The sequence below is a fragment of the Dermacentor silvarum genome, chromosome 2 (genome assembly GCF_013339745.2).
Source record: "Dermacentor silvarum isolate Dsil-2018 chromosome 2, BIME_Dsil_1.4, whole genome shotgun sequence".
NCBI classification, from domain to species: domain Eukaryota; kingdom Metazoa; phylum Arthropoda; class Arachnida; order Ixodida; family Ixodidae; genus Dermacentor; species Dermacentor silvarum.
In genome coordinates this window covers 178,792,146-178,819,917 of record NC_051155.1, presented here as the reverse complement: position 1 = coordinate 178,819,917, position 27,772 = coordinate 178,792,146, and the positions used below count along the sequence as shown (strand labels likewise).

At 46.9% G+C, this 27,772-nt stretch overlaps 1 protein-coding gene across 5 annotated transcripts; it reads left to right on the top strand.

Moving 5' to 3' along the window:
• Positions 1 to 168: 168 nt before the first annotated feature.
• LOC119442211 (probable chitinase 2) lies at positions 169 to 26,282 on the top strand. Of its 5 annotated transcripts, none has more exons than XM_049661965.1 (11): positions 169 to 289; positions 10,004 to 10,123; positions 11,205 to 11,328; positions 13,198 to 13,392; positions 16,241 to 16,497; positions 17,585 to 17,688; positions 18,593 to 18,716; positions 20,238 to 20,423; positions 20,982 to 21,104; positions 21,740 to 21,977; positions 24,497 to 26,282. In XM_049661965.1, the coding sequence occupies exons 3-11, from the start codon at positions 11,223 to 11,225 to the stop codon at positions 24,964 to 24,966; spliced, it is 1,803 nt and encodes a 600-aa protein (XP_049517922.1). In that variant the 5' UTR covers positions 169 to 289; positions 10,004 to 10,123; positions 11,205 to 11,222; the 3' UTR covers positions 24,967 to 26,282. The 5 variants fall into 5 exon arrangements, with proteins under 5 accessions (XP_049517922.1, XP_037562926.1, XP_037562927.1 ...); XM_037706999.2 differs by having other exon boundaries at positions 272 to 390; XM_037706998.2 differs by lacking the exon at positions 10,004 to 10,123 and having other exon boundaries at positions 266 to 289.
• Positions 26,283 to 27,772: the final 1,490 nt, after the last annotated feature.

Here is a 27,772-nt window from a genome sequence, read left to right as displayed (position 1 = left end):
AGGCGAAAATGTCAATTTACTTTTAAAGAACACAAAAGCGATTTCAGAGCGTTGTTTGCTGGCGAACGGTACGGTCGGTGCTCTGATATCTTGCATGTAGACAATGACAGGTTGTGCAATCGTGCTGAAATGGTGGAGACCGATTATCTCTGTTGACGATAGCAGGAAGTAAAAAGTAGCGTTATCAGTGGTCTCGTGGCAACCACAGACAGCTCACTCTGCACTGTCAGCCATCATAAGATGGGAGCTGAGTAGACCTTAGTGAGTGCAATACCTACAGCCTACACAGGTGAGTTGCACCGCGTAGTATAGGGAGCACTGCGAGAGGGCGCACGGATGTTCCTAAAAGTGTGCCAGCCTTGCTAATGAGCCTGTTAATTCTAGAGCACGGTATGTATACTATATAGTGATGGAGCCAAATTATTTGTGTTGTCAATTGTGGGTCCTTTTGACGATCACTAAAGGTACGAAATCGTGCAAGCCACAAATGAAACGCGGATATTTATTCTTTGGGGAAGCAGCATCTTTGTGGAACTTCCAGGCATCTTCCTATGTGCGGTTCTACGCCGCAATCAGTGAATCAGCTAGGCAATATCGATGTCCAATTTGATCACTTTTATGATAACGAAGATTTTGCTACTGCGACGTATAATTCTTGCCCTGAATACAAACGAACTTGATGACGGCCGGCCAACCTTTTTATGTCCTACGTACCGTGAACGAACACTGCTTCTCGTGTATCATCATCAGCCTATATTTATGTACACTGCAGGACGAAGGCCTCTCCCTGCGATCTCCAATTACCCCTGTATTGCGCTACCTGATTCCAACTTGCGCCTGCAAATTTCCTAACTTCATCACCGCACCTAGTTTCTGCTGTCCTCGACTGCGATTCCCTTCTCTTGGTATTCATTCTGTAAGTCTAATTGTCCAGCGGTTATCAATCCTACGCATTACATGGCCTGCTCAGCTTCACTTTTTCCACTGAATGTCAACTAGAATATCGGTTATCCCCGTTTGTTCTCTGATCCACACCGCTCTCTTCCTGTCTCTTAACGTTAGACCTAACATTTTTTGTTCCATCGCTCTTTGTGCGGTCCTTAACTTGTTCTCGAGCTTTCTTGTTAACCTCCAAGTTTCTGCCCCATATGTTAGTACCGGTAGAATGCAATGATTGCACACTTTTCTTTTCAACGACAGTGGTAAACTCCCAGTCAGGATTTGGCAATGCCTGCCGTATGCACTCCAACCCAATTTTATTATTCTGTAAATTTCTTTCTCATGATCATGGTCCCCTGTGAGTAATCGACCTAGATAAACATACTCCTTAACAGACTCTAGAGGCTGACTGGCGATCCTGAATTCTTGTTCCCTTGCCAGGCTACTGAACATTATTTTTGTCCTCTGCATATTGATCTTCAACCCCACTCTTACACTTTCTCGGTTGAGGTCCTCAATCATTTGCTGTAATTGTTGCTGAATAGGACAATGTCATCTGCAAACCGAAGTTTGCTGAGATATTCGCCGTTGATCCTCACTCTTAAGCCTTCCCAGTCTAAGAGCTTGAATACTCCTAAGCATGCAGTGAATAGCATTGGAGAGATTGTGTCTTCTTGCCTGACCCCTTTCTTGATAGGTATCTTTCTACTTTTCTTGCGGAGAACCAAGGTTGCTGTGCAATCCTTGTAGATATTTGCCAAGATATTACGTATGCCTCCTGGACTCCTTGATTACGCAATGCCTCTGTGACTGCTGGTATCTCTACTGCATCAAATGCTCTTTCATAATCTATGAAAGCCATATATAGAGAGGTTGATTGTATTCCGCAGATTTCTCTATTACCTGATTGATGGCATGGATATGATCCATCGTAGAGTATCCCTTCCTGAAGCCAGCCTGTTCTCTTGGTTGGCTGAAGGCCAGTGTTGCCATGATTCTATTGGAAATTATCTTGGTGAATATTTTATACAATACTGAGAGCAAGCTAATGGGTCTATAATTCTTCAATTCTTTGACGTCTCCCTTCTTATGGATGAGTATAATGTTGGCGTTCTTCCAGCTTTCTGGTACACTTGAAGTCGTGAGGCATTGCGTATAAAAGGCTGCAAGCTTTTCAAGCATGATATCTCCTCCATCTTTGATTAAATCGACTGTTATCCCATCTTCTCCAGCAGCTTTCCCCTGGTCATGTCTTGCAAGGCCCTTCTAACTTCATCGCTATAGTTATAGAAGGAGCCTCTGTATCCTGTTCATCGCTACTTCGAATAATATAGTAGCTTGGCTGCTCTGAGAACTGTAGAGGTGAGTATAGAATTCTTCCGCGGCTTTTACTACGTCATCGAAATTGTTAATGATATTACCCTGCTTATCTTTCCGTGCATACATCTTGCCTTGTCCTATGCCAAGTTTTCTTCTCACTGATTTCATCCTGCGTCCATATTTTACTGCTTCCTCAATCTTTTCCACGTTATAATTTCGAATATCCCTTGCTCTCTTCTTGTTGATCAGTTTTGACAGTTCAGTGAATTCATCTGGTCTCTCGAGTTTGACACTTTCATAAGTTTGTCGTTTCTTTATTAGGTCCTTTGTTACTTGGGAGAGCTTGCCTACTGGTTGCCTCGGTGCCTTACCTGCCACTTCAATTGCTGCTTCTGAGATCAGCATAGTTACGGTTTCATTCATTACTTCTATGTTGTCTTCATCTTCCTGTTCTAAAGCTGCATATTTGTTTGCGAGCACCAGCCTGAATTGGTCTGCTTTTACCCTTACTGCGTCTAGGTTGGCCTAGACGTGTATAAATGCGAATAAATGAAAATAAATGTTTTGCAAAAAAGGAGTAGCTCGCAACCGAATCGAACGAGGAATGGTCTCGGTAGTCAATGAAAAACAAGCCTTTGCAGGCGCCCCACAGAGCTGGCGCTTCTTAAGTACCGTTATCCCAGTACCAACCAGCAAAATGGTAGGTTAGGTTAGGTTAGGTTAGGTGAGGTCGACGCATGAGAACACACGCGTGGCCCAATGTGCGCACCATCGGTCGTATAACATTACCTGTGGCTCGCATATGTAGGTTAAATGGACATCTTTAAGGATCGCACACTTGTACACGAGAAAGGAAACTTGTGATTTGCAGTGTATTCTGGGGCGTGTCACGCGCATTAATCTGAATATGCGATCGGAATACTTGAACAGTGCGGAAGTCTGCACTTCCATGGGCAATCCCCATGCCGCGCCACCGTCACGCACGCCGCGAGACGACAGAATAAATCGCGCGGGAAGATCCCACAGAAAGCAAAAAACAAAAAAAAAAAAAAGGGGGGGGGGGGGGGGGGGGCATGCGTCTCGGGATCGCGGTGAGAAACGAGTCGCTGCTGCCGCCGTCGCTTCGGAACCGGAAGGGGCGCTCAAAGTGGCGCAGATAAAGTTTAGCGGGACGGCAAACGGCGGGCGAGTTGGCGCTCGGCGAGAGACGTCCTCGGTGTACGGTCACGGCCGCGCGCATCCGAAATGAGCTCAGTGTTCTACTGGCCGTGAAAAAGAAAGAAGCCCCCCAGAAGCCGCGTGCCTCGGGCTAAGTGCGCGCACGTGTCCGCGATGCGCACAGGTGGTACGGGATCGAGAACTCCTCGCTGCTGCTCTTGTATGCGCCCGCACTTTGTTTTTACTCCGCGCAGGAGTGCGACTCGACGACATGTCGCGGTTATACGTCGGGTCTCTTCACGGGTCGCTATTGCGTGAGTGCTTATTAAATTCGAAGGTGTTCTTGGAGTCAACAAGGTTTCTTTCTCTTACCGCGTTACTGCGTTTTTCTTCTTCTACTTTATTTGAAAGTGTGTGCTCGCTGTGCTGTGCTGTCTTTACTCTTTTTAACATTAAAATGTACTTACATGTTTGTCATTTACTGATATCTCATTGGTATGTTTGTGTGACAAATTTATTAACGCAGTATTTATGTAGCCCACCCCTTATGTAATATCCTCCACCGAGAGTGCTCTTTAAGGTAATCAAATGGAAGGTGTTGTCTGTGGCGCAGTATAGAGGCAGCGCAGCAATGTATACAGACAAATTGACCAAGAACGCTCGACGCGACAAGATACCATCATGAGGCTCGCTGGTGTGTTCCGACAGGCGGGGCTGGATCGTCGGGTATCGTTTGTTGGATGGCGGCGTGCGTGAGTCACAGTTGGCGCGGGGCGGGGAGGTGGGGGGGGGGGGGGGGGAGAAAGCAGAAGGATGGTAGAGTTTAACAGTGGAGTGTCAGTGTAGGGTTACATTCCTAAAGTACGTGGGTACAGTAAGCGACCACCGGAAAGTTTAGGCAATGGCTGGTATTAATAGCAAAGTGCAATTGGCGATCACCGACACCGGCCTCTAGGGTATTGACGAGCTCGGTGGGAGCAATTCAAGGGCATTTTACGTTGAAATTCGCTATAGGTAAGTGTTGATGGAAATTTCATGAAGAGCAGCGTCTGGCACCTACCTATTTTGCCAGTAATAGAGAGGTGTGCCGTATACACGGGCAGCCAAGGGTTAGTTACCGTACGCGCTCGTAAACATATAGGTGCTCTATTTGAGCTTACTCCCTTACTCGAAAGCAACCTGCCCATGTGCCCAGACAAGCACACCTGCCACAGACTTCACACAAGAGCGCTGCAAAGATTATCCGCTGCAGCTAACCCACCTTGGTTGAAATCTGGCGATGCGGCAAAGCTCACGTAACGCTTTTATGCAACCACTCTCGTGCACCCGATGTCACCACGAAACAAAATTCTTGCAGCTGTCGGTGCTTGGTGGTCCTGAAACACGGCAGCGAGGCTGCTATCGCCTTTTTCAGTGGCGTCCAAAGAGCGAAAAGTCACATACTAAATGAAATTACATGTGTGTGTGTGTTTTGAGTTAAACGTCTGGTTAGGGCCAGCTAACTCAAAATTTTAAATTTGTTAATCAAGCAACAATAAAAAAAACCAACACGCGTAACTCCTGTAACACGTGAAGGCGAGAGCCTGCTGCACACGTGGTAATGCATAAAGTTACACAATCCGAGGGGTCAGACTTCTTGCAAGGCATAACGAGCCGCAGTGTGAAGTAAACGTGTGGCGCTATAGGTCGACCTCCTCAGCGACACATGCGAGCACCTAATGCACTACTTAAAAGTTCTTTCTTTCTTTCTTTCTTTATCTTTCTTTCTTTCTTCTTTCTTTCTTTCTTTCTTCTTTCTTTCTTTCGTTTCTTCATTCATATTAAGCCATTGCATGTTTGCTTGCTTACCGGGGTATGAGCCATTCCTGATGAGGTGTAGCATTGTATGCGTGATTCTTATGAATGTATGCACTGTACGCTTCACTTTGCTGATGGCTTGTAGCCTCTGCATTACGAAAGGGATGAGCCTTGCATTTTTTGCTTGCTTAGGGGGGGTGTGAGCCATTGCTGATGATGATAGTTTTTGTACCATTGGAGGGGATGACGCGGGTATGAGCCATAGTATTTGTACCATTGGACCGGACAACGCGTGTTTTGGGTATTAGCCATTTCAATGAGCCACTTAAGGCTTTCGCCTTAATAAACAAGATTGTACGCGTCGCTGTTGTAAAGCATTTAAATACCTGCTTGACTAAAGCTTCCCTTCACATACATTCCAACATGCACGTCGAATGCACATATTTTCTTCCCGGTGATAATTGGGCTTTAGGCTAACTTAGCTTTTTCGCATTCAGGAGATTTAAATAAAAGTTGTGTTGTGCTTGCGGGATCAGCTGTAATAAATTTTTATTGCCTGAAAATGTTCGCTGTCTAGATTTGTAGTTTCCGAGAAACTTAGAAGAACCTTGTGTTGTTGTTGCTGAGCTGAAACGAATGAGGACTAGGTTGGAGTTCCTATTCAGTCGGCTCCATCAGCAGCAGTGTAAGGCTGTTTTTACTTAACTCCGTAAGTGCAACAAGCAAGTCACTTTCCGTCTTTATTTCCCTCCTTCGTTCATTCTTTCTTTCGTTTTTTCATTCATATAAAGCCATTGCATGTTTGCTTGCTTACCGGGGTACTGAGCCATTCCTGATGAGGTGTAACGCTGTATCCGTGATGTATTCCCTTGGGTCTTTCTTTCGTTCTTTCTTTCTTTGTTCTTTCGTTCCTGCTTTCGTTCTTTCTTTCTTTCGTTTCTTCATTCATGAAAGGGAAGAAATTGTCATCCAGCCGAATGTAGCACGAAGCTACAAAGGAAACACATACGGGTTTCTCAGGAAGAAAGCTCCGCATTTGAGGAAAAATCTGTCCTGGTCCGGGAGCCCACATATTTAGAATGCACTACTTTCGGGATCGGCCCACATCTTTAGAATACACAACCGTCGGCATAAGCCCACATTTTTAACAGTGGAGCTGTTTAAGCCGGCCATAATTTGTGCCGGGAGCCGCAAAACCATGGGCCGATCCTGGTGGCAGGGCAGAAAGGGTCCAAGCGCAATGGCACATACCCCTGTGAACTAGCAAAGCTGAGCCTGGCTAAGTCTAGCTAAGCATGGTTGGGACTACTTAAGCTTAGTCAGTCATTGATAGCCAATCAATAGCTAATTGATAATCGATCAATAATAAATAAATTACGGAAATGCTGGGGATGACTTGGTAGTGCTTAGCCTAGCCCAAATACGTGGCCAATATCTGGCGATAGCCAATTGATAGCCAATCAATAGTTAATCGATAGTCGATCAATATATTTTAAAAATTCCGGAAAACGCTGGGGATGACTTGGTAGTGCTTCGCCTAGCCTAAATACGTGGCCAATACCTTGCGATAGCCAATCAATAGCCAATTAATAGTTAATCGATAATCGATCAGTAATCAATAAATTCCGGAAAATGCTCGGAATTTCTTGGTAGTGCTTTTTTATTGCGATTAAGACTTGCCGTTAAGGCATAATTCTTAATGTGTATATGTGTATTATATGTGTGCTGTGAGGCCTGTGTTGTGTATGAATTGAAGCAGTGTTTTGTGGAATCTGTTATCATGTATCCAGCGGTCATAGCTGGTTGTCACACTGTAGCGGAGGCCGGCTTGCAGTAGGAGACGCGAGCGTTCCGATTGTAAGCCAGTACATGTCCATATTAGGTGGTATGCATCTGCTTGCATCACAGGGATGGAGCAGTATGGACACGTAGCATCCAGTGGTAAATGCGACCAGTTCCACCTTGAGATCACAGCCGGTGTAAGGGCCACCCCGGCCCGAAGCCTCCTAAGCACAACTTCCTCCACCCTAGTAAGGTGAAGGGGGAGGGAGCAGACACACGGGGGGATAAGAGCGCGTGTGTCCTGCCGGAGTGCTTAGCCTAGCCCAAAAGCCAGGACTGGCTAGGTGCCCATCAGCTCCGCTGTCCCTTTAACATTGCGCCTCCAGTGCAAGCTACGCTTTTTTATCACTATCTTCGGGATCAGATCACATTTTTGATGGAAAGCGAGATAGCTAGACAGCCGAAAAGAAAACTGGGGCGGTATTCTGTAAGAGTCTACCTAGTGGACTGTTCATTTCGGCTGTCGCTGATTGGCTGCTGCTTGATGTGCAGTAAGGCGCCAGCCAGTCTCCTTCCTGCACGTCAAGCAGCAGCCAATCAGCGACAGCCGAAATGAACAGTCCACTAGGTAGACTCTTACAGAATACCGCCCCTGACCTGACAATACCAAGAATGCGATTCGCATTAAAACCCTTGCGAGCACGCATGTTGTGCCCTATCAGTATTGGCCCACCATCAACTTTGATTAAACTGCGTTCAAGATCGGCCAGTGTTACAAACTGAAATAGAGCCCTTGTGAGGACGAATGTCGTGCACTGAAATCAGAACCGGCACACCCACACCTTTACAGTACCTCAGGGGAATATAGGTATATGCCAGTCTTATAACGCGTCGACGCTTTAAACTTTGGACCCGTCGAGTGATCTGTACAATGCTAACGCATTCCTAGCACACACAGTACCGTCACATTTCACGGCCGTAGAGGTACTGCAGTCATGGCGATTCAACCAGCCTGCCGTTTTGTGTTACTGATTACCTCAATGACTTGAAGGGACAGTGAAGAGAAACACTAGACTGATTTGGATTGGGAGATCAAACCATTTTGCTGGCGAACAGGGTTGATTAATAACGGAAAAAATGAATACCACGAATTCATCACTTGGTTTTGGGGGGCAACGGCAGCGACGATATCGGAAACCTGAGCTCAATGATTGAGTGGAATTTTCGCGAATCTGAGCATATCTCAGAAAAAAGCATATATCTTAAAGTAATTAATTAGTGCCAAGCAAGCAGAGGTATGACGTCGCGAGGAGTTGAGCGGAAATTTCAACCTCCGCGCGCCAGTTATTTTTGCCTCATTCCTGGTTTAATTATCCTGTGATATATAGGCTGTGATACTGACATGTTCCACTTCAGAACTTTATGCGCCGGTTACCGCATCGCTACTCATTTTTCTCCCAACTTATCTCTTTAAGTTCCTTTTCTTCTGTGCAGTGTAGCAAACCGGATTTTTTTCTGGTTATGCTCCCACGCCTTTCCGTCGTTTCTCTCTCTCTCTTCGATCAAGGAAAGGTCCCCTTTCCCAAATATGTAGGGTAGCCAACCGGAAATGGCCTTGGTTAACCTCCTTGCCTTTCCTTCCTCTTGATCTCTCTATCCTCTAGAGGTAAGAATGACCTATTTGCAATTACAGGAGCGTAATCTATCTATCTAGGTGAACTTAATATATCTGTTCAGTGGCCTATTAACCATTAAAACACTGCAGCAGGCCCAAAGAGGTAAGATTGACCTATTTGCAATTACAGAAGCGTAATCTATCTACTCGTATCTAGGTGAGCTTAATATTCATTTCTCTCCAGTGTCCTATTAACCATGAAAGCACTGCAGCAGGCCCTATACTATAAATCATCTTCAGGTTGTAAACGAAGTTATCACACACGTAAATTTTAGTACATAGCGCGCTACAAGATCTCTAGGGAGGAAAACAAAAATATAAGATGCTGCTGAGAGTTGCTGGAAGGCATCGCACTGCCCTTGACCACGCGATGCGACTCCCGGTAAAAAGAGAGCAATAATAAAACACGGGCATTTCTTGCAGATCAACCGATTTGTACCTCCATTAGCTCGTTAGTGTTTCCCCAGCACCGAACGAAGCCGGGCTAGAGAAGGATTGCATATATATCCTTCCGGTCCTGCCAGCCGCGTTCAGGAAACGGACACTCCAAACACACCTCCTCACCGACATTTAGTTTTCTTTCTCTCTCTCTTTCTTTATTTTTTTTTTTCGCCTGTTGAGTGGATCCCTCGGTCGACGAGGGCACTCCCGAGTCTGTGGGGCGGGCCCATTACAATTCCTTCGCGCAAATATATGTATACGTGTACATATGCGCTACTGGGGCCGCACTTCGGCGGAGTGTTTGCGCTGCATTTGTTCCTTCGGCATTTTTTTTTTCTCGAGTCTTGTTTTCGTTCTGTGTACCGTGTTTTGTTCTTCCTGCCCGCGTCTTCCCCACAACCGTGCCCGCTGCAGCTTCCCCGCGGGCATTAGTGTGCGTGCGTGTGTGCGTATGAGGTAGGCCGCGATGTCTCGGTTGTCTGACCGGATAAGCGCTTGCCCCAATGTCGGCGGACGCTCCTCCTGCGAGTCATAAGGGGGTAACGGCTTACAAGCCGCAAGCGGAGAGGAAGGGCACGCACATTTCTGTCTTGTCGCGCGGTAAACAGGTCCGCAACCCTTTCACGCACCTCCTCAGAGAGCGCGACGCGTACGAGGCTGCAGGCGCAATGTTTGCATCGGGAGAGGGGGCCGGGCTTGAAGTGCGCTATAAATGTGAACTTAGGCGCCAACCAGTCTTCAACACGCGTTCTTGTCACAGGCAACGGGGTGACTATTTCCAACGCCCGCACCCCGCATACCGAAACGGTGCTCGAGGCGTCCCGGTCTCTCGCGGAGGACGTTCTCTGTCCCAGGTCTCCTCAATAGTGTTCCTGTTGTATCCGTACACAGGTGCTTTAGGATCGCCCCCTGCTAGTCGACTTCGCACTTGGATTAAGGTCTGAACGCGCCGTTCACGACGCCGCTGCTGCCAGTGTAGAAAAGGACCGCAGAGCAAACCTGTCAAAGGAGGTAAGTGTTTGCGATGAGGTAATTTGGGCGCTCAGGTGTCTCGCAACTGCGCAGGAAAGTTAAAGAGCCCGGTATACCAATTGAGGTCATTGAAGCACGCGGATCATTAGAAAGCTGTTAAGGAAAGAAGTCACGGTCACGGTTTCAGTAGCCATGCAGCCTTGTTGGTAGGCGCTTAATGTGCAAGTCGAGTCATCGTGTTTCGTGTAGCAGAGAGAAATGCGAAGTGGAAAAAAAGAAAAGGAAAGGGCAACGATTGGAGCAGGTGTAATACTGCGCAATTAAGTGCAATCCTCTGCGACAGCTACAAGAGCAAGTGTTTACTAGCCACTTACGCAGCCACTTACTGAGTTACTCAATAAATACACGTATTGTCCCACTATAGACTGTTGTGCAGGCGCGAACAACCTCTGCATTAAGATTCTAGCGACAGCCACTATTCCTGCCTGAATGAAAAAAAAAAAATGTCCTTGCAACACGCTAATATGTAGACCGCATGCGAGGTGTCGAGTCTTGTGCGTTCCTAAAGATGCCTAATTTCGTATTCTTCTCTCTTCGGCACTAATGAAGCTGTTTCTTTCATCTTAGAAAAGAGGTGAGCGGATAATTTCCACTTACAGAGATATTGAGGGCATTCGCCCCCTGGAGTATAGGCAAGGCCAGTGTTGTCAGTGTAATGGCAGAGCAGAGGACGCAACGGGAGCGACTATTAATGCCGCCTCACGCGGATACATGCGCACCCTGTGCGCGATAAGGCCTCGAGGAAATGACGAAAACAGACAGAAAGAAGGGGAAAATATGACAAATGGAAGGGACAAGAAGACTCTGCGCGTCGGAGATGCTTGAACGGAAACTGCTCAAGCGTGCACGTAGACGGGCGTGATGCCGCAACGACGGGCGTATTCATGCGAATACGAGGGGGTCGCTGCGAATCTGTGTCGTCCTCGCTTTCCGTACGCGCTGACGTGAGCTTCCCGCCTTGGAAACCGCGCGAAAACCGCGCGCTGCGCCGGAACATCGGAGACCTCTGTAGGTCGCATCCCCCGCTGATCTCCGTTTGCTCTCGTCTTCTCCACTGCAGGAATTCAAGTCAGCCGAGATGCTGCCCGGCCTGCTGTTAGCCGCGCTGCTGGTGCTGATGGCGGCACCAGCACTGGCGACCCCGATCATGGGGTACACGTACGTCCACAGACCGCGCTACGCAGGTGAATATACACGCTATCAGTGTTCGCGTCACTAAAAGCATGCATCCATTGCTCCTCATCATGCTTGCATCATTACTATGTGACGGACACCGGGACAGAGCAAATATATTTGCCACTATTCACAAAAAAGAAAAAAAGCTTTTACGTTATAATCGTTCGTAAGAACAAATTCCAGCCAATCCTGATGCAGAACATAATACCAAAGAGACGCTTTGCGAAGGTCGCAAGATTTGGCCCCTGAGGCTGAATTCACAAAGCTTTTCGTTCGTAAGAGCTCGCTGTTAGTCACTGGCCGGCCTTCCTCGCTAATATCACGTTCATCGTCAAGATTGACTGGCACTTGCTGTTACGAATACATTTAGAATACGAATTTTATTGTGAATATTGGCGCTGGGAGCCGAGGCCGAATTCACAAGGCTCGTGGGGCCGAATTCACAAAGCCTTTCGTTCGTAAGTACGCATTCCCATTAGCCGTATTCATTCACTAATAGTATATCCAGCATCGAAATTGGCTGGCCTTTTATTTCACGAACAACTCTCGCGTAAGGGACTTTTTTTTAAATACGGCCGTTTAGCTGGTAAGTGAAGTCTACCATAATATAGCATGTCGCCTTCGCTTATAATATGTCCAACACAATGGTTGACTGAAGTTTTCTCTTACGAACAATTCTAGCGTAAGAGCTTTTTGTGAATAAGGGACTATACTTAGACCATATATAGGACTGTTCGTGAGAGCAAATGCCAGACACTCGTGATGTTGCATTATTCAAGGCGACCGGCCAATGGCAAACAGCACTTACGAGCGAATTGCAGCAGTTACGCAGCACTTACAGCACTTGCGAGTAAATTCGGCCCACAGATCTGTAATTAGGGAGCGATGGTGAACGCATGCGAACGAATTGAACCAGCTTTGTGAGCTTGATTGAGTGTTAATTCAGCTGTAAGGCTTCCTGGTGCTGCTGCGCAGCTCGTGAAAGAAACAGCTTAATTGTCCCATATTTAATTCCACTTTTATTGAGTGATCTCGTTTGCACTTATTCTGTTCGTGCTGAGTTAACATAAACTTACACCCATTTCGGGAGCTCTCAGAAATGAAGTTGCGTATTGGCAATTTGGGACAGCGGTTACTCTTACAAAAACAAGTTATCGGTGCTCCCTCTGTTCTGGGAGTATCAAGTCGAACCATAGTCGTGGTTCAAGGCGTGCTCTGTGCAGGAACATGGTCTCACGGTCTCAATGGCGTACGAATGACGCTTGCAGCGTACATTTCCTTTTTAGTACTGACGACTTGTTCCGTCACACAGGCTTACCGGCGTAAATCTGCAGTACGTAACAAAGTCTCGCGGCTGATGCAGAAAAAAAAAAAGAAAGACAGAAGTCGGGACTAATAGACTGTTTTTATATATGTATACGCTCTGTGGGAAGAATGGTGCTTGATGCTTTGTATATGGTTTTCAAACTTATCTGCTGGCATTTTATTTTCTTTGGCAGTACATCGCGTCATTCGAGTGCGATGCTTCCCAGACTCGCGCAACGTCTTAAAAAAATGAAGTGCAGGTCGTGATGTGTGCAACGTTTACACGCTTGCATGTTTACACTCAGTAGGCACGTCTCACGGCCGACTCCCTTTGAAGCTCCGAGGAGTGGCTTCTTCGCACTTCCGTTGGAGTAGTTCGCGCCGGCAAGCTTCCGACTTGTTTCTTGACCGGGCGGCCCAATCCTTTAAAGAATAAGGCTCTTGAGATTTTTCATCGTGATTGAGTTGTTTCCAGATGCCCAGCGTGCAAACACTTACTGCCTCTTGAGCGTGCGCGTCCACCACTCAACGCTCGCTCACAAACGCGGACACCGTGTGCGCTTCTCACGCAGACTCGCACAACTACAAGGTGGTTTGCTACTACGGCTCGTGGGCCGTGTACCGGCCAGGCGCCGGCAAGTTCAACGTGGAGGACATCGACCCGTTCATCTGCACCCACATCGTGTACGGTTTCGCGGGCCTGGGCAGTGACCACAAGATCCGCAGCCTCGATTCCTGGAACGACCTCGCGGATAATTACGGCAAAGGTGCGTCGCACGAGAGCGCCTTTCTGCCACGTATAGAGCAAGCGTACATAGCGATCTATAGGATCGTCGTATCTGGGCAGAGCGTACCTGTCTTGCGTCGAGCTTGTCAAGGTCGGATGAATCTGCCTCTAGGCCTGTTCTGAGTAAAATTGTCAAGAAGTCAATGATGCGCGCAGCCACGTCGATCATCTCGAATTCTGTGTGCTTCGATAAAACGGTGCCCTCGTCTATTCGTACTTAGGAAACCAGCTTCAGCTGGAGAGCTCAATGTGCTCTGGAAGAACAGGTCGACGACTGGAGCATAATCACTTGCTGATTGAGGTAGCCATGTATAACGAGTAATTAAGTGCCGCGCAAGAATGCAATTACGCCAGAAAAAAAGCGGGCGTGTCTCGTTTTCTACCGTTCTTGTTTTTCGCGCCGTTAATATATTTGTATTTAATTATGGTGCTCTTCAGGCCAGCTCTTTACGTGTGTCCGCGAACCTTGATTTTATTCTTACTATTTTAAAAAGATGGTTCGCCTTTAAGGGTCAACCGCAGTGTGACGGCATGTCACGCTCAGTTGGATGATTTTTGTAGCCAGCGATGCCAGGAAAAATCGCCTGTAGCGGTTGTCCACTTCGTGTAACAAACACGCTCAAGGTATAGGTATAAGTATAGGTCTTTAGTAAACGGCAATGTTTAGGTTGAAATTTTGGGCCAAGCAATCTCGACGGTGCTTAATTCCTAATTAGTCGGTTCAGTTTTCATGCGATATATCGCGAGTACTTTTCTCAAGTTTCTCAATTTAGTATCGTTGTTGTCGTTACGAACAAGCACTTGCCGCACATCCCTCTCTGCCTTTTTGTAAGTACATTATCTTTCTATCGGGCTCGTATTTCTACTGCCTGATAAAATTCCGCGAGAGCAGATCGGATGAGAAGCTCTGAAATGCTTTCTGGTGAATTCTGCCACTTGCGGTATACTAACGCTATTTGGCGTTTGTAGATGGTTGAAATATTGTGCATCGGCCTGTACATCTCACCGTGCCATCTCGATTGTTGACGATATCGCTTTGTGGAAGTGCGCACAGCTTGTATTACTCAATCACCGTTTCATTTGCTGCAGGCAATATACGATTAAATAATCGGGAACCATGTCGGAACAGGTTGCTTTCTCATCTGGGTCGCGTTGAGAAATGACTGGGTGTGCGGGGATACGCACGGTCCTACGCGAAAGACGTATAGGCATGATATTTATATTGAATAGGCATGATATTGATTATGAATGTAAGATAATCAAAGGGTGGCAAACGCACGCACTTCCACTATTATTGATATGCCAAGCCTCAACTACAAGGCGCGCTTCTTCGTTCTTATGTATGGATAAAGCTATACCGCCATAAAATTTTGCAGCGCATTTACAATCGTGACAACGCAAGGTAACGTTAAACAATGCTCCTCCGGTTAACGAGCTTTTATGCTCAATTAATATCTGATTGATGCGACGGCCTGTCCGCCTTACATAAGAGCGACGAACTTATTTCTAATTATGAATCAGTATACCAACTTGCTCAAGTTTCTGTCGTTCTAAACTGGCCATATTCAACATGACATGTACCATGTACTGCAATAGCATTAGTTCTCGAAGCACGCAGGAGCTGTGAGAAAACCAAGTTATTTCATGCCACCACATGGCATTTTGCAACTGAACGTCGCTGACTCTAGATATGCACATATTTGTTACTCGCTTTCACCTTAAAAGGGAAGGCATATGATTGCACGTCATGATGGAGGTTTACACAGTCACATATGTATGCTTTTAACACGCGGAATATGGTCTGCATCATATAGCGGACATTCTCACAGCTACAGGCAAACTCAGTGAATCTCATGTGTATAACATTCATGACCATGTCGTCAAGTTGGACCAACTTACGTTTACTCCACGGCTAGATGTCGTTTGTCCAACCTTCTGTTACGCTTTTACAAAAAGGTAAAGGTTACGGCGGACCCAGTTTTCATTTTATATTGTTTTGTGAGTGTTATAAATTAATTATGGGGTTTTACGTGCCAAAACCAGTTCTGATTATGAGGCACGCCGTAGTGGGGGACTCCGGAAATTTGGACCACCTGGGGTTCTTTAACGTGCACCTAAATCTAAGTACACGGGTGTTTTCGCATTTCGCCCCCATCGTTGTGAGTGTTATAGGGGAGGGGGGTGGGTGTAGGCATGTACCAGTCATTTATGTGATTTTTTTAAAACTCTCTTTGAATGAAAAGTGTTTAAAATCGCAGGCGCTTAGTAATAGCATGTGCTATTATCCCCACTGAGTTTTATTTAAAATTATTTATTTACAGATACGGCCAGCAGTGCCATTTGCGGCCAATATTCGAAACTCTGCACAAAACTAAATTCTTTCATGAAGCAACCTCCTCAATTATAAAAGCAAAACGCAACTTTTTGCAAGCTTATAGTTCTTTCGAAGGAGGATTCGTGTCAAATCGCTATGAAGCCGCGGCGATCTTAATAGGCGGAAGGTAATTTTGGCGCCACTTTTTAACCATGCACTTCTAATGTTCGTTTCGGCATGCTATTTGGAGAATTACGTACTAAAAAAATGATGCCTATTTTGGTAGCAAAAGTGAAGAGAAAAAAAAATAAGATGCACTTTTATTAAAGAATATTACCTACCATTCCTTCGTGGAATAGTATACGTCACCGTATATTATGTAACGCACACTTTGAACAGACGCGTAACCACTTTATATGTTACATTTATGTAATTTAACTATATTACGTAACCACTTTATATATTATTAGTCCTTTTCTTTCTCCATCGCGGATTCTCCCGTGCACGTGCGCAGGCGCCTTCAAGCGGTTCACGGCGCTGAAGAAGCAGAACCCGAAGCTCAAGGCTCTCATCGCCATCGGCGGCTGGAACGAGGGCTCGGTCAAGTACTCGGCCATGGCCCAGCAGCCGGCGGCGCGCAAGGTGTTCGCCGAGAGCGTGGTGGATTTCTGCAAGAAGTACAACTTCGACGGCCTCGACATGGACTGGGAGTACCCAGCCTCCAGGGGCGGGAAGCCGGAGGACAAGGCCAACTTTGTCGCGCTCCTCAGGGTCAGTCTATACACGCGCACGCGCACAGGTGTGCATGCCTCGTCAAAGAGCATATAGCGCGGTCACGTGAAACAAACTGCATGCATTACGCATGCATCTTCTGACAACGAACATCCTCGCCGCGCATCCCTTTCTTTGCTCCAGCTCCTCCCAAATCGCACCCAATCGCTGATAAGTTATTGCGTCTGTGCGCAAAATGGCCCAAAATAATGTGGGAATGGTGTACCTATACAGACTGGGACCGAATTCACAAATGTTACGTACGTAAGTGTTATTCGCCACCGCTAATAATATGTCCAACATCACGATCGGCTGGCAGCTGTTTTTTTTTTTTTTTACAAACAGTTTTAGCTTAACGACTTTTTTGTGTGTACGGCCCTGGCACTATACCAGCAAAAAACTTTCGCAACGCTCTTCTGCACGACGGGACGGGGTGACGATGGCGGTTTTTTCTGCAGGCGGGTTCGGCCTTATAAAATGAGCCTTTCGACCGAGTGTTTGTAATGATACAGAACCGGGTCCATATTCAAAAGACATGTTCTTAAGCTACAGAACAGTTCGTAAGAGCAGATGTGAGACAATCCTGATGATGGAGGTATCATTAGCGAAGGTGGCAGGCTAATGGGAAGAAGCACTTGAGAAAGAAAAGCTTTCGGGCCCCGGTTCACCAAGCTTCCAGTAGACAGATGCCACATGAATTGAAGGCATAGTATTCATCTAGTCACTTAAGTGACTGGTAACGCTGAATAGATCGATTACGTTATTGAAACATCTCGCCGATTAAGTTATTAATCAGTAACATTCAGTTAAATATTGAGTGTTTAGCGGATGTCACACAACAACTAGTACCGTTTGCTGCGAATAATACGATGCCGATAAAGATATATTATTTTTACTTCGCTGCATTCAGAAATTTTTGTCAGGCTTTGGCAGTATGCTGAACCGCATTGCGCTATACGAACGCCGTATACACATGAATTTCAAGTAGAAGGGCCAATCGCAATATGAAACAGCAATTTCTATTCCTAGCATGTTTAAAGTATGTTTTTATTACACATTCAAAACAGCAGTTTTGTTTCTACGGCAGGAGCTGAGCCAGGAGTTCAAGCCGTACGGTCTGTTGCTGACCGCTGCCGTTTCCGCAGGGAAGCACTTCATGGATCCTGCCTACGACGTCCCTCAAGTGTCCAAGTGGGTCTCTATATATAAGATATTTTACACATAACCTCCCTAACCGTGGTCGCTCACCGTTCACATGTGTGTATCTGAACTGTAGTCAAATTTCTTGCAACAAACATCACCATTCTGACTATCGTGTTCACAAAGTGAGTTCTAAAAAAGACCCTTGGCCTTGCCTGGTTAAACTAGCGGACAAGAAAAAAATAAAGAAAGAAATTAAAGGGCAGCTCGCAATAACCTACCCAGTGCACTTAGTTTCGCTTATTAAAATGTATTTTCGTGTTATACAAACGTTATAAAATGTATTACAAAAATATATATTACAAACGTTACAAAATATATTTTCGTGTTATACAAAAGTTATACAAACACGCGATGCAGGCTCAGCGCGTGCTTTTACATTTTACCTACATCATCAGATTAAGCACTGCATGGAAAAGGCCTGTCGTTGACATCTCTAGTTACCCGTGCCCTGCGTCGACCGAATGCTATCCATATCCCGAAATTTAACAATCTTATGTGTGCATCTCATTTTCTGCATTCGACTGCATTTGCCGTCCTTTGGCACATCCGTCCTGTTACGACCATTTATATGTTCCATGTATTACATTCACATTTACTCTCACATGTGAACATATAAAGACTAATCTCCTATGTACAATTAAGAGCGCGTAAAGTTGTATATTTTCCCCTCTCTCTCAATAAAACAGAGTCAGAGACATGGAATGGTATGTTCGATCACTGGCATGCAGTGTATATATGTATACAGTGCTGCTAACGCAGCACAATATAAAAGGTCTGCATACGGATGGCGAAGCACACAGCCTAAGAAATGACACGTATTTGCTAAACACACGCCACATAAAGACGCATTTCGCACGTAATGCAACGAAGTGTTTGACCCAATACGCCCCAGATACCTGGACTTTATCAACGTGATGGCGTACGACTACCACGGTGGCTGGGAGACCAAGGTGGGCCACCACGCACCGTTGTACTCCAGGCCTGAGGAGAAGCCCGAAGACCACATCCTCAACGTGGTAAGAATCATCTTCCGTTAGCGCTCGTGCACTTTCGCGTGACCGCGCGCACAGCGCTCCCTTGAAACATTTAAAAGTGTCTGAGCTGCAGAATGAAGATTCAGGGCCGTAGAATGTATATCGCTTCCCATTCATTATTAGAGCGATAGCTCTACTACGCCAGGTACAAACCCAGAAAATGCCTGGTTCCGTAAATCTCACCTTCAAGCTCAGCCAAGGTCAAATTGGGACGTTTAGCCTGCCTAATGCGTTTTGGACACGCGCGCTCCTCGGAAAAAAAAATTACGTAGAATCTCTTCAGGAGCGATCTGAATGATGCGTAACCATTTCGTAGTGACGACGTGGTGTTGAGTGGTCACAGCTGGTAATCCTAGCACTGCCCAGCGGCTGCGGTCGTCTTGGCGCTATTACAGTAAATGCGACAGCTCTGCGGCGACACGAACTGCCGCGAAAGGCGGCGGCGGCGCCAGGTGCGCTGATGCGTGTTCCGATCCGAAGCCACGGCTGCTCCACAGTTCTAGCTTAGTGCCTAGTGCGTGCCTGATTGCACACGTCACGTGGTCACAGAGACGCGCTCGTGCCACTGCTGGCGCGTTCGTTGTCTTCTTTGACAACTGGCGAAAACATTGCTGCTGGCTCTATCTTGAAAGCGATCGTCTTACGCGAAGGACGGGCGGACGGACGCTCGGATACTTTTCTCGTTGGGTAACCATAGAAATGCTTACGCATTTAAAAAGGTCCTAGGGCCTTCGTATTTTGATATGACAGCTTATATTGCCCCCGGAAAATGTCTTCCCAGCAATGCATTCGTGTTTAAAAGTGAAGCCGACTTTAAGAGGATCGGCGTATGCTTGGTCTTTGTAAGCTGGCTTTCCCGCATTGTTTTGCAGTAAAGCCTACGAATAAAGAAAAATGCGATGCGAAGGGGCCGATAACGCTATCCTCAATTTTTTTAGTGTGTTATATGTAGACGCTCTAAAAGGACTAGGAAAGGGTTTTCCCAACTTTTCTACTCCTTAACAGTTTAATTGATCTTCAGTCTTTCCTTATTGTTGAATCAGGATAGAAAAGCAATTTACTCTCTTATAACGGTACGCAGTTCTGAAATTCGCCCCGGCAACATATCGCGACATTGCCAACTTGGCATAAAAATTTTAGAGTTTTCATCGAGCTTTAATTGCTTATCTTCAATTTGAACGCACTATATTATAATTATTATTTATTATTAAACGATTTGCTAAACTCGCCGAGCCACTGCTGCAATTTGTGACGTCACGTTGAGCTGGTGTGGGAATTCCAAGCACGAGTCGCCCCAAGAGTTTGCGGCGTTCTCTACCACTCTACCATATACCTAACCGCCACCCGCGATCACAAGTTTGCTATTCTTGAATCTTGCGATATTGCTAAACACATTAATTTTCGTTAGTGTTCTTTCAGAACCGCGGATCATTCTTTATTGTAAGATAGAGAGAGAGCAACAAAAAGAAAAAGCGTTACTGACACTGTTTCCCCGCACCGCAGAACTTCTCGGTGAACTACTGGATCCAGAAGGGCGCGCCGCGCGACAAGCTGGTGCTGGGCATGGGCCTGTACGGCCGGTCGTTCACCCTTAGCCGTGCCGAGAATCACAAGCCCGGTGACGAGGCGCCGCAGAAGGGCCGCGCGGGACCTTACACACGGGAGCCTGGATCGCTCGGGTACAACGAGGTGAGGTCATGCAGTTAGTGACGTATTTTAGCACAGCATTCTAGTCACTGTTCTATACCGTTAAATACGGCCTGCTGTCAACTGCGCATGCACGGGGTTTACCACGCATGCGCAGTTGAGGGGAAGCGGTAGCGGTAACGACAGCGGAAGAACGGTGATGCTATGAAAATACTCTAATGTGTTTATTCGCGCGCTGGATGGCTCAGAGGCTGCGGGCTTATTCTGCCTGGCTGTCCGCATCGTCTTGTTGACCCGCCTTGCACTGCTCTTCTGAATGATGACGAACTGAACGACATCCCTTTTTCGTTTTCGTTTTTTTTTTAGACTTTCTTAAAACGAGGCACTCTGGCCGCCAACAGCTTCCTCATTTTCCTCCTCCTCATAAAAAAAAGAGAAGAAAACATTTGCTCCTTCAAGAGCACCAAGTCCTGTTTTACTTTTCATTTACTGGATCATAATAAACGCATAAAATTAAAAATAATAACAAAACGTGGAATTTCAACGGCGACGCTGCCTCGCCATTCGCCTGACTATAACTCGAGAACTCATCGTTCACAGATCTGCGAAAGCTTCGCTCGTGGGAAGTGGACGGTGGTGAAGGACCCGTTCTTCATGGCGCCGTACGCGTTCCAGGACCGCCAGTGGGTCGGCTACGATGACATGGAGAGCATCACAGCCAAGGTATGCTATTCGAGGGAGCGCCGAACTGAGACGGCTAGCTTACGAGTCTGTGGCGCTGTTGTCGACCTCTCCTATCGACAAGTTTACTGAACTTTTGCCAGAGTTTCGTCAGCTGCAAGAAAACGCGGAGGAAATCTTCACTGAGTTATACAGAATACAATAGCATGGCACCGCTGACAAGGTGTAGAGGTTCGTAGGGCTTTACGGCACATATCTTGCAATCAGTTTTCATGATTATCTTATATTACCGAAAATATTGCCATTAAGATAATACAGTGCGCTACAAGCGCCATGTGGTACTATTGAAAAACTTCCCCTTTGCCCTTTTTACCTCTTTCTACAGAATCGTGCGATTTCATTCAACAGATTCACGCTAAGTACAATCGTTCTTAACTGCAGTAGGGCTCTAGTATATAGGTAACTGTTAGGATGAAGCCCAAGGTTAGCATCCCGATATCTTGTTTTGCGAGCGGTCTGTCCAATCAACTTTGTGTATATATAGCGCACAGAGAATGTCACTGGTCGTCAAAGCAAGGGCAGCACGGAATACCAATGCGCTCATATAGGGCCCAATTGGTCGCGCTGATTGCGGAAACAGGAAAATCATTCTGTCTCCCGCCACCCATGACGGGCAGGTGGAGTTCGCCAAGGCAATGGGCCTTGCTGGAGGCATGGTGTGGTCCATCGAGACGGACGACTTCCACGGCAAGTGTCACGGCATCAAGTTTCCCATGCTGAGCACCATCAACCAGGTGTTCGCGATGGGGGGACCGGGAATCATAGCTACGCCTCCACCAACACCGGCCACCCCGGCCACCGTGCCTACGCCGTCCACAGAGAAGACGTGGTGGCCTCGACCCAGCACTCCACCAGGTGTGTCTCCAAACCCTTACCACCCTCCTACTCCATGCTGAGTGTCAGTGAACACCCCCAAGCCCGTAGACGCAATGCACTGCGCTTTTTTTTTCGGTCGTATTAGCTTCGCGTATTCTAGTTCATATCGGAAGCGTAGAGCTTGAGTGTCTACGCTTGTCGCTCCAGGATATATATATATATATATATATATATATATATATATATATATATATATATACGCACGCATACACCCGCTAAAATATCTCAACTGTTAGAACTGAGCTTGTGCGCAACCTGGCGCTACTACCGTTTATCCTTGTTAGTTAGCGGTGTAGACGCCATCTATATAAGTAACCCACAATGCCTTTAATGGCCAGGCGAAAACGGCGTTGCAAACCAAAGAGAACGTCTCCCATTTCTGACAAAGGCTGCATATTTGTGGATGTGCGGTCTATGTCAAAATATTCGAAGTCGCTCCGCCGCTAACAAAATCTGTCGCGGAGCTCCGGTAGCTGGGGCTTCGAAAATCACGAGAGTGAGGAGAAATGCCTACTGCGGTCTCTGGGTATTTCAAGGAATTATCGTTTCTTTCAAGAGGACTATGGGAGGGGCTCGTGAAGTCCCGCTGATTGGACTATGGTTCCTTAGGAAGCCGACGTCAGATTCAGGTCCAGATGCGTGCAGTGGCATAGAAAGTTTTGGCGGCAAAGGCTGTGCATGTTCTCACAGCATTAAAACTTTATACAGGATTCCATCATGCATGGCAGCCTTGCTATAACATTTTGTTCGGGAAAGCCGGCAGATTTTTTTTTTTTTTTTTTTTTTTTTTTTTTTTTTTTTTTTACGCTCTGAGGCTGGGGTCCATCCTTATTCACAAAGCCGTTCGTAAGACAACCGACGCCGGCCCATCAGGACAGAGATCCTATTATTAGCCAAGACTGTCGACCACTGGCAAGCACTTCTCACGAACTAAAAGCTTCATGAATTCAGCCACAGTTCCGAGAGTACCCCAATCGATAATTCAGCAGCTCGCTGGTTGCGGCCTCGTGAATATGTCGATCTCTCAGTTCTTTTAGATATTCTCAATATATTTACAGCGAAACTGTTAAGGGCTCACTCTTCGATGGTCATGTCCGGCAATAGAACAAAAAAAAAAAAAAAAAAACTCTCATTGGCCGTACGCTGTATGTGCGAGTGAAAGCGCGCGAGGGCGAGGGAGGCTCGCTTTCACGGGGAGCGAACGCACGGCGGAGAGCAAACGCGACTTCCCAGTGGAAGGGGAGAGGTGCGCGAGGAGGACATCGAGGCACCCTAGACTGTGCGTGTCCGTGCCCGCTCTCCCACTGCGGAGCATGCGCGCAGCCCTGCCGGCCTCAGCCGCCTGTGCCGCAGACTCTCTCTGGGCTCTCGCCCGCCTCTCCCCTAACAGTGTCGACAACGGCGTTTAGCCGTTCCGTCACGTAGCCAGTGTTTTGACAGCGGTTGTGTGCGGTCACACAAACAACGCCCACAACTGTTGTCGACGGCGGAGGCGTTTTGCCCGCGTTCGCACCGAACGCGCGCGTCATTGGTGACGTGTTTATGAAGAACGTGCCAACATTTGCCGTACACCCTATGGCGGTGTACCGTAGCGACTATAAGGCCATGGTCCCTGTGGTCACTAAATAAATGAAAACCACCGGATCATATATATTTCTCGTTCTTTAATAGTTCAAATAACCAATTACACCATCACATCTTAATAGTCATAATTGGAGATACATAATTCCCACCATAGTACAGCTTCGCTGGTCTTCCATCTCCACCCCAGTGGAAGGGCTGACATTTTTTTTTACATCCTCCTTAAATATTACCCCTTCTTTCTTTTTTACTTCATGTCATATTACAGAAGCAAGAGTAACCGATGCCCCTGATTCCTCCGTATTTGCATCTCGCTAGTGAACGAGTAGCCTCGCAGGGGCTTCCGCCATGCACCTATATGTCGCACCGCGGTCGCAAAGTGCGACCGGTTACTAACTAAAAACGCTGTGTAAAGACTCAGCCTGTGTCCATTCAAAATGCGCCACTCGGTTTGTGTGACTACAAATACATATAGGCTAACCACCAACAAGCCTCTCACATCATGGGGTTTGACAGACGGACGCAAATAATTTCTATAAAACGACACACGTGGTATCATTGCCGCCGTCTCGTTGTTGTAAGTCATATTATGCGCGGCAGTACGTACCGAATTAATCAGGCGGGAATTCCCACAGTTAAATGTGTGACGACATTGAGAGGATGTTGGGTGGCTGTTAGCTGCAAATGTATACTTAGCTTTGCAAGCGGTAGCCGGCAATTGCTTCGCCCGTGCGAATACCCTCTTGTAGCAACCTAATAGAAATAAACAATACAGTTAAAAAATCATTTTGAGCCTCACGAACAGGGTAGGGTATTGAAGTTGTCTTTTCTTTCTGTCTAAATGTGTTGCTCGAGTGTGCAGCGCATATTCAGTCGCCTATAACGATGGCCCGGCTTGATCTTGCGACTATTCGCAGGAGGTGTCGGATCCACGACCGAAGCGACCTCTAAGGTAACCATGCCAGAGAGCTCCACACCCAGCAGCCAGGCGCCATCGTCGACCGCCCGAATCTGGTGGCCTCCCAGTCGCTCACCGGTGACGCAAGACAAACCAACCCCGCCGACCCCGCCGACCACCACCACGACTCCGTCGACGACCACGACCACGACTACGGCGCCGATGCCTTCGCCGCCTTCCCAAGGGGGATCTTCCGGCTTCCAGTGCCCGTCAGCCGGCAGCTTGCCTCACCCCACCGACTGCCAGCGTTTCTACGACTGCGTCCACCAGGGTGGTCAGCTGGTTGCCTTCGAGAAGACCTGTGCTGCGGGAACGGTCTTCAACCCGGAGAACAAGCTCTGCGTGTGGCCAGAATCGGTGCCGGGATGCAGTAGCTACTACGACAACGAAGCCTACCAAGCGCTGCCGCAAAGAGTCGAAACCTACTAGATATCCTTATCTCCCGGAGTTGCCCCCCTTGATAAACAACACTGGACAGCAGAGTGTGCGTGCGGAGGCAAGCGTAAACGCTGGCCTCGGGGCGGATGAGGCACTTCTTGGCTTATCTATACTGGGTAGAGGATTGTGTTGAACGAAAGAAGCCAAGTCTCCTTTCTCAAGTCTCAGGCAACACTGAAAGAAGACGTCTTGTAAACAGGGAGTGCCCGTCTCTTAAGCTTGTCAGGCCGACGACTAGCGCGCTTGGCTATATATATATATATATATATATATATATATATATATATATATATATATATATATATATATATATACGGGGCGTCCCGGTGGCTCTTACTCCTTTCTTAACATTCACATATGAGCCGCCAGTTCATGAATATGGCACAGCTCATTTACAGCCTAGTGTTTAAAAGGTATGCCAAAATATGTATCCCGTTCGACTTTACCAACATGGCAAACCGCGCAGCCAGACGGGGCAAGTGATACGAACAGGAGAACTGCACTGAATCACTCGTGCCTTCGTCTTCGCTGTTCGTCATGCAATGGATACCCTCTTTATACGACTTTCAGAGGTCTCATACAGCAAAAAAAGGCAAAGTCATATTGCCTTGAGAACCAAGCGCTATTTATTTTATGCCTTACGTAAAGAAAGTAGAGCAATATTGCTTATATGTTGTTACGCGAAATATAAGCAGGCCAATGCGAAGTGTCATGTCCATACTTTGCTACCCTTTCCATATACCTGCTGCGCTTTTTTCTTTCTTTTTTTATTCATGGATGTGCACATAGCTGTCCTTGTATTCATTGCGACGAGAGAAGCTCCTGACAGTCCATCGTAGTTGTGCTGCTTGACATATGGAAATTTAATTTCATAACCATAACGTGCTTACGATAAAAGGGTAATATCAGCTACTTTGAACAACCTCCTCGGGGCCACATAAAATTAAGCAATAGATAATTTGACGCTTTCATATACAACTAACGATTTTCACTCGCGTTCGAGTTTGGTAAATGGAAGATTGTACAGTTCCTTCACTTCCGACGACCACGGCGTGCAATGCAGCTAGCTTTTTTTAATGAGAATTATTATCATATTATCGCCCTATGCTTCGCCTTACTTCGGCTACACACATATTCACATCAGCTGTAACCGGCGCTCACAATGACACCCGATGCCTGAATTCTACAGCCATGTTTTCATCAATAATTTATGAAATGCCATCAGAATCCATTGCGAATCAACCGAGTGAATTGTATTGTGTGTTTCAATGTTGTTTATACCGGTGATGAATAAACGATACGTATATGCTGTTTCAATACAGGCTCCGGTTCTGTTGTCTCAAAGGTTCTATATTGCCTTGTGGTCAAAGTACATGCGCAAGTGTTCCGTCAGTGTTTGTGGTCGAAACTCACGGTTCTCCACATTATGTTACGAAACAAGTACGACTGCCTATAGACTTAATGTTGAAGTAGGTATGATCATCAATCACCTTGTCACCCCAGAGAGTGTGGTGCGCCCGCTGAAGTCCTCACATATAATCCTCGGAGCAGGGCAGCGGTTGCAAAGGAACTTTTAGGGACTCTCTCATCGGCGCCTTCTGGCGAGAGCTCACATATACAGACGCCACGCTGATACTTCGGCTCTCCAGCCACCCTGGTATACAGCAGTGATCTCCAAAGCACTGATGTGTTCGACAGGTTATAAATATCTCAGTGACACTGAAAGAGACGCTCAGGGCTGAGCGATTGCCGGCCGCAATCGCCAGGCTAAAAACCCTCGCGCCTGCAGCTACAAGACATGACGCGGTGTTAATTATATCAAAAAAAGTTGCAGTGGCTTATCTCGGCTATGCCAGGATATACGTAGCGTTAGCAAAGGTTCAGCTGATTATTCTTAGCTTTCCTGGTTGTCTCCTACGCTCAACCGCTAATTGCCAGGCAACTACTCCGGGATCCGATGAGTCAAGCTTCTCCGTTCTTCTGCGCTGTTGAGCAGCATTTGCGCTCTCCTTCTCCATGGCTATACCACACTGGCAAACGCCAGTCAGAAGCGCAGCGGCTCCAGCGCAGTGTCAGACGGCGACTGCACAGCGAGCGCGCGCCGGCGCCAGTGCGTCTACCACGGCTACGACGTCACTCCTCTGGAATGCGCAGACCGGCGGCGGTGAGTCGCGCGCTGCGGCGGCGCAGTGCGCGAGAGGTGCCGGCTCCGGTGGCTCCGGTGCGCAAGCCGTGTGACATCACTGATCCTTGCGCATGCGCAGCACGGCTCTTGATGTGCCGCGCGAAACGGGCTTGGCTAGGCCAGTGTAGCTAACGCTACAAAACTCGTGCGTATTAAGATTAGCTTGCTCTTCCCATCCCCTACTACTACCCTCCCCCTTTCCCCTCCTCAAAAATAATACTAAATAAACACCATGGCTTCATGATGTGCAAAAAGGTAACATACTGATCTGACACAGACAAGCACAATTGCTACTGCCAATTAAAGTTCAATTTTAGAGCAGCTTGCACGCCTCAAGACATAAGTTTATGCCAACTTCCCCGATCCTAATGTTTTGATTGTGTTGGGAGAAAGGGTGGAGTTCGAGCACATAGAATCACTGGTCCGTGCAAAAATAGAGAACAACTAGGTCGACATCCGAATGGCTAACAATCGTGGCCGCCATGTGGGAATACTAGTGGATCACTTAATAAAATTTAGCTAGCTGTAAAAATATTTCTTCCTATAACAGGACGATAAATGCCAAGTTCTGACGAAAACGGTAACACAGCCGAAGTAGTGAAATCATGACGT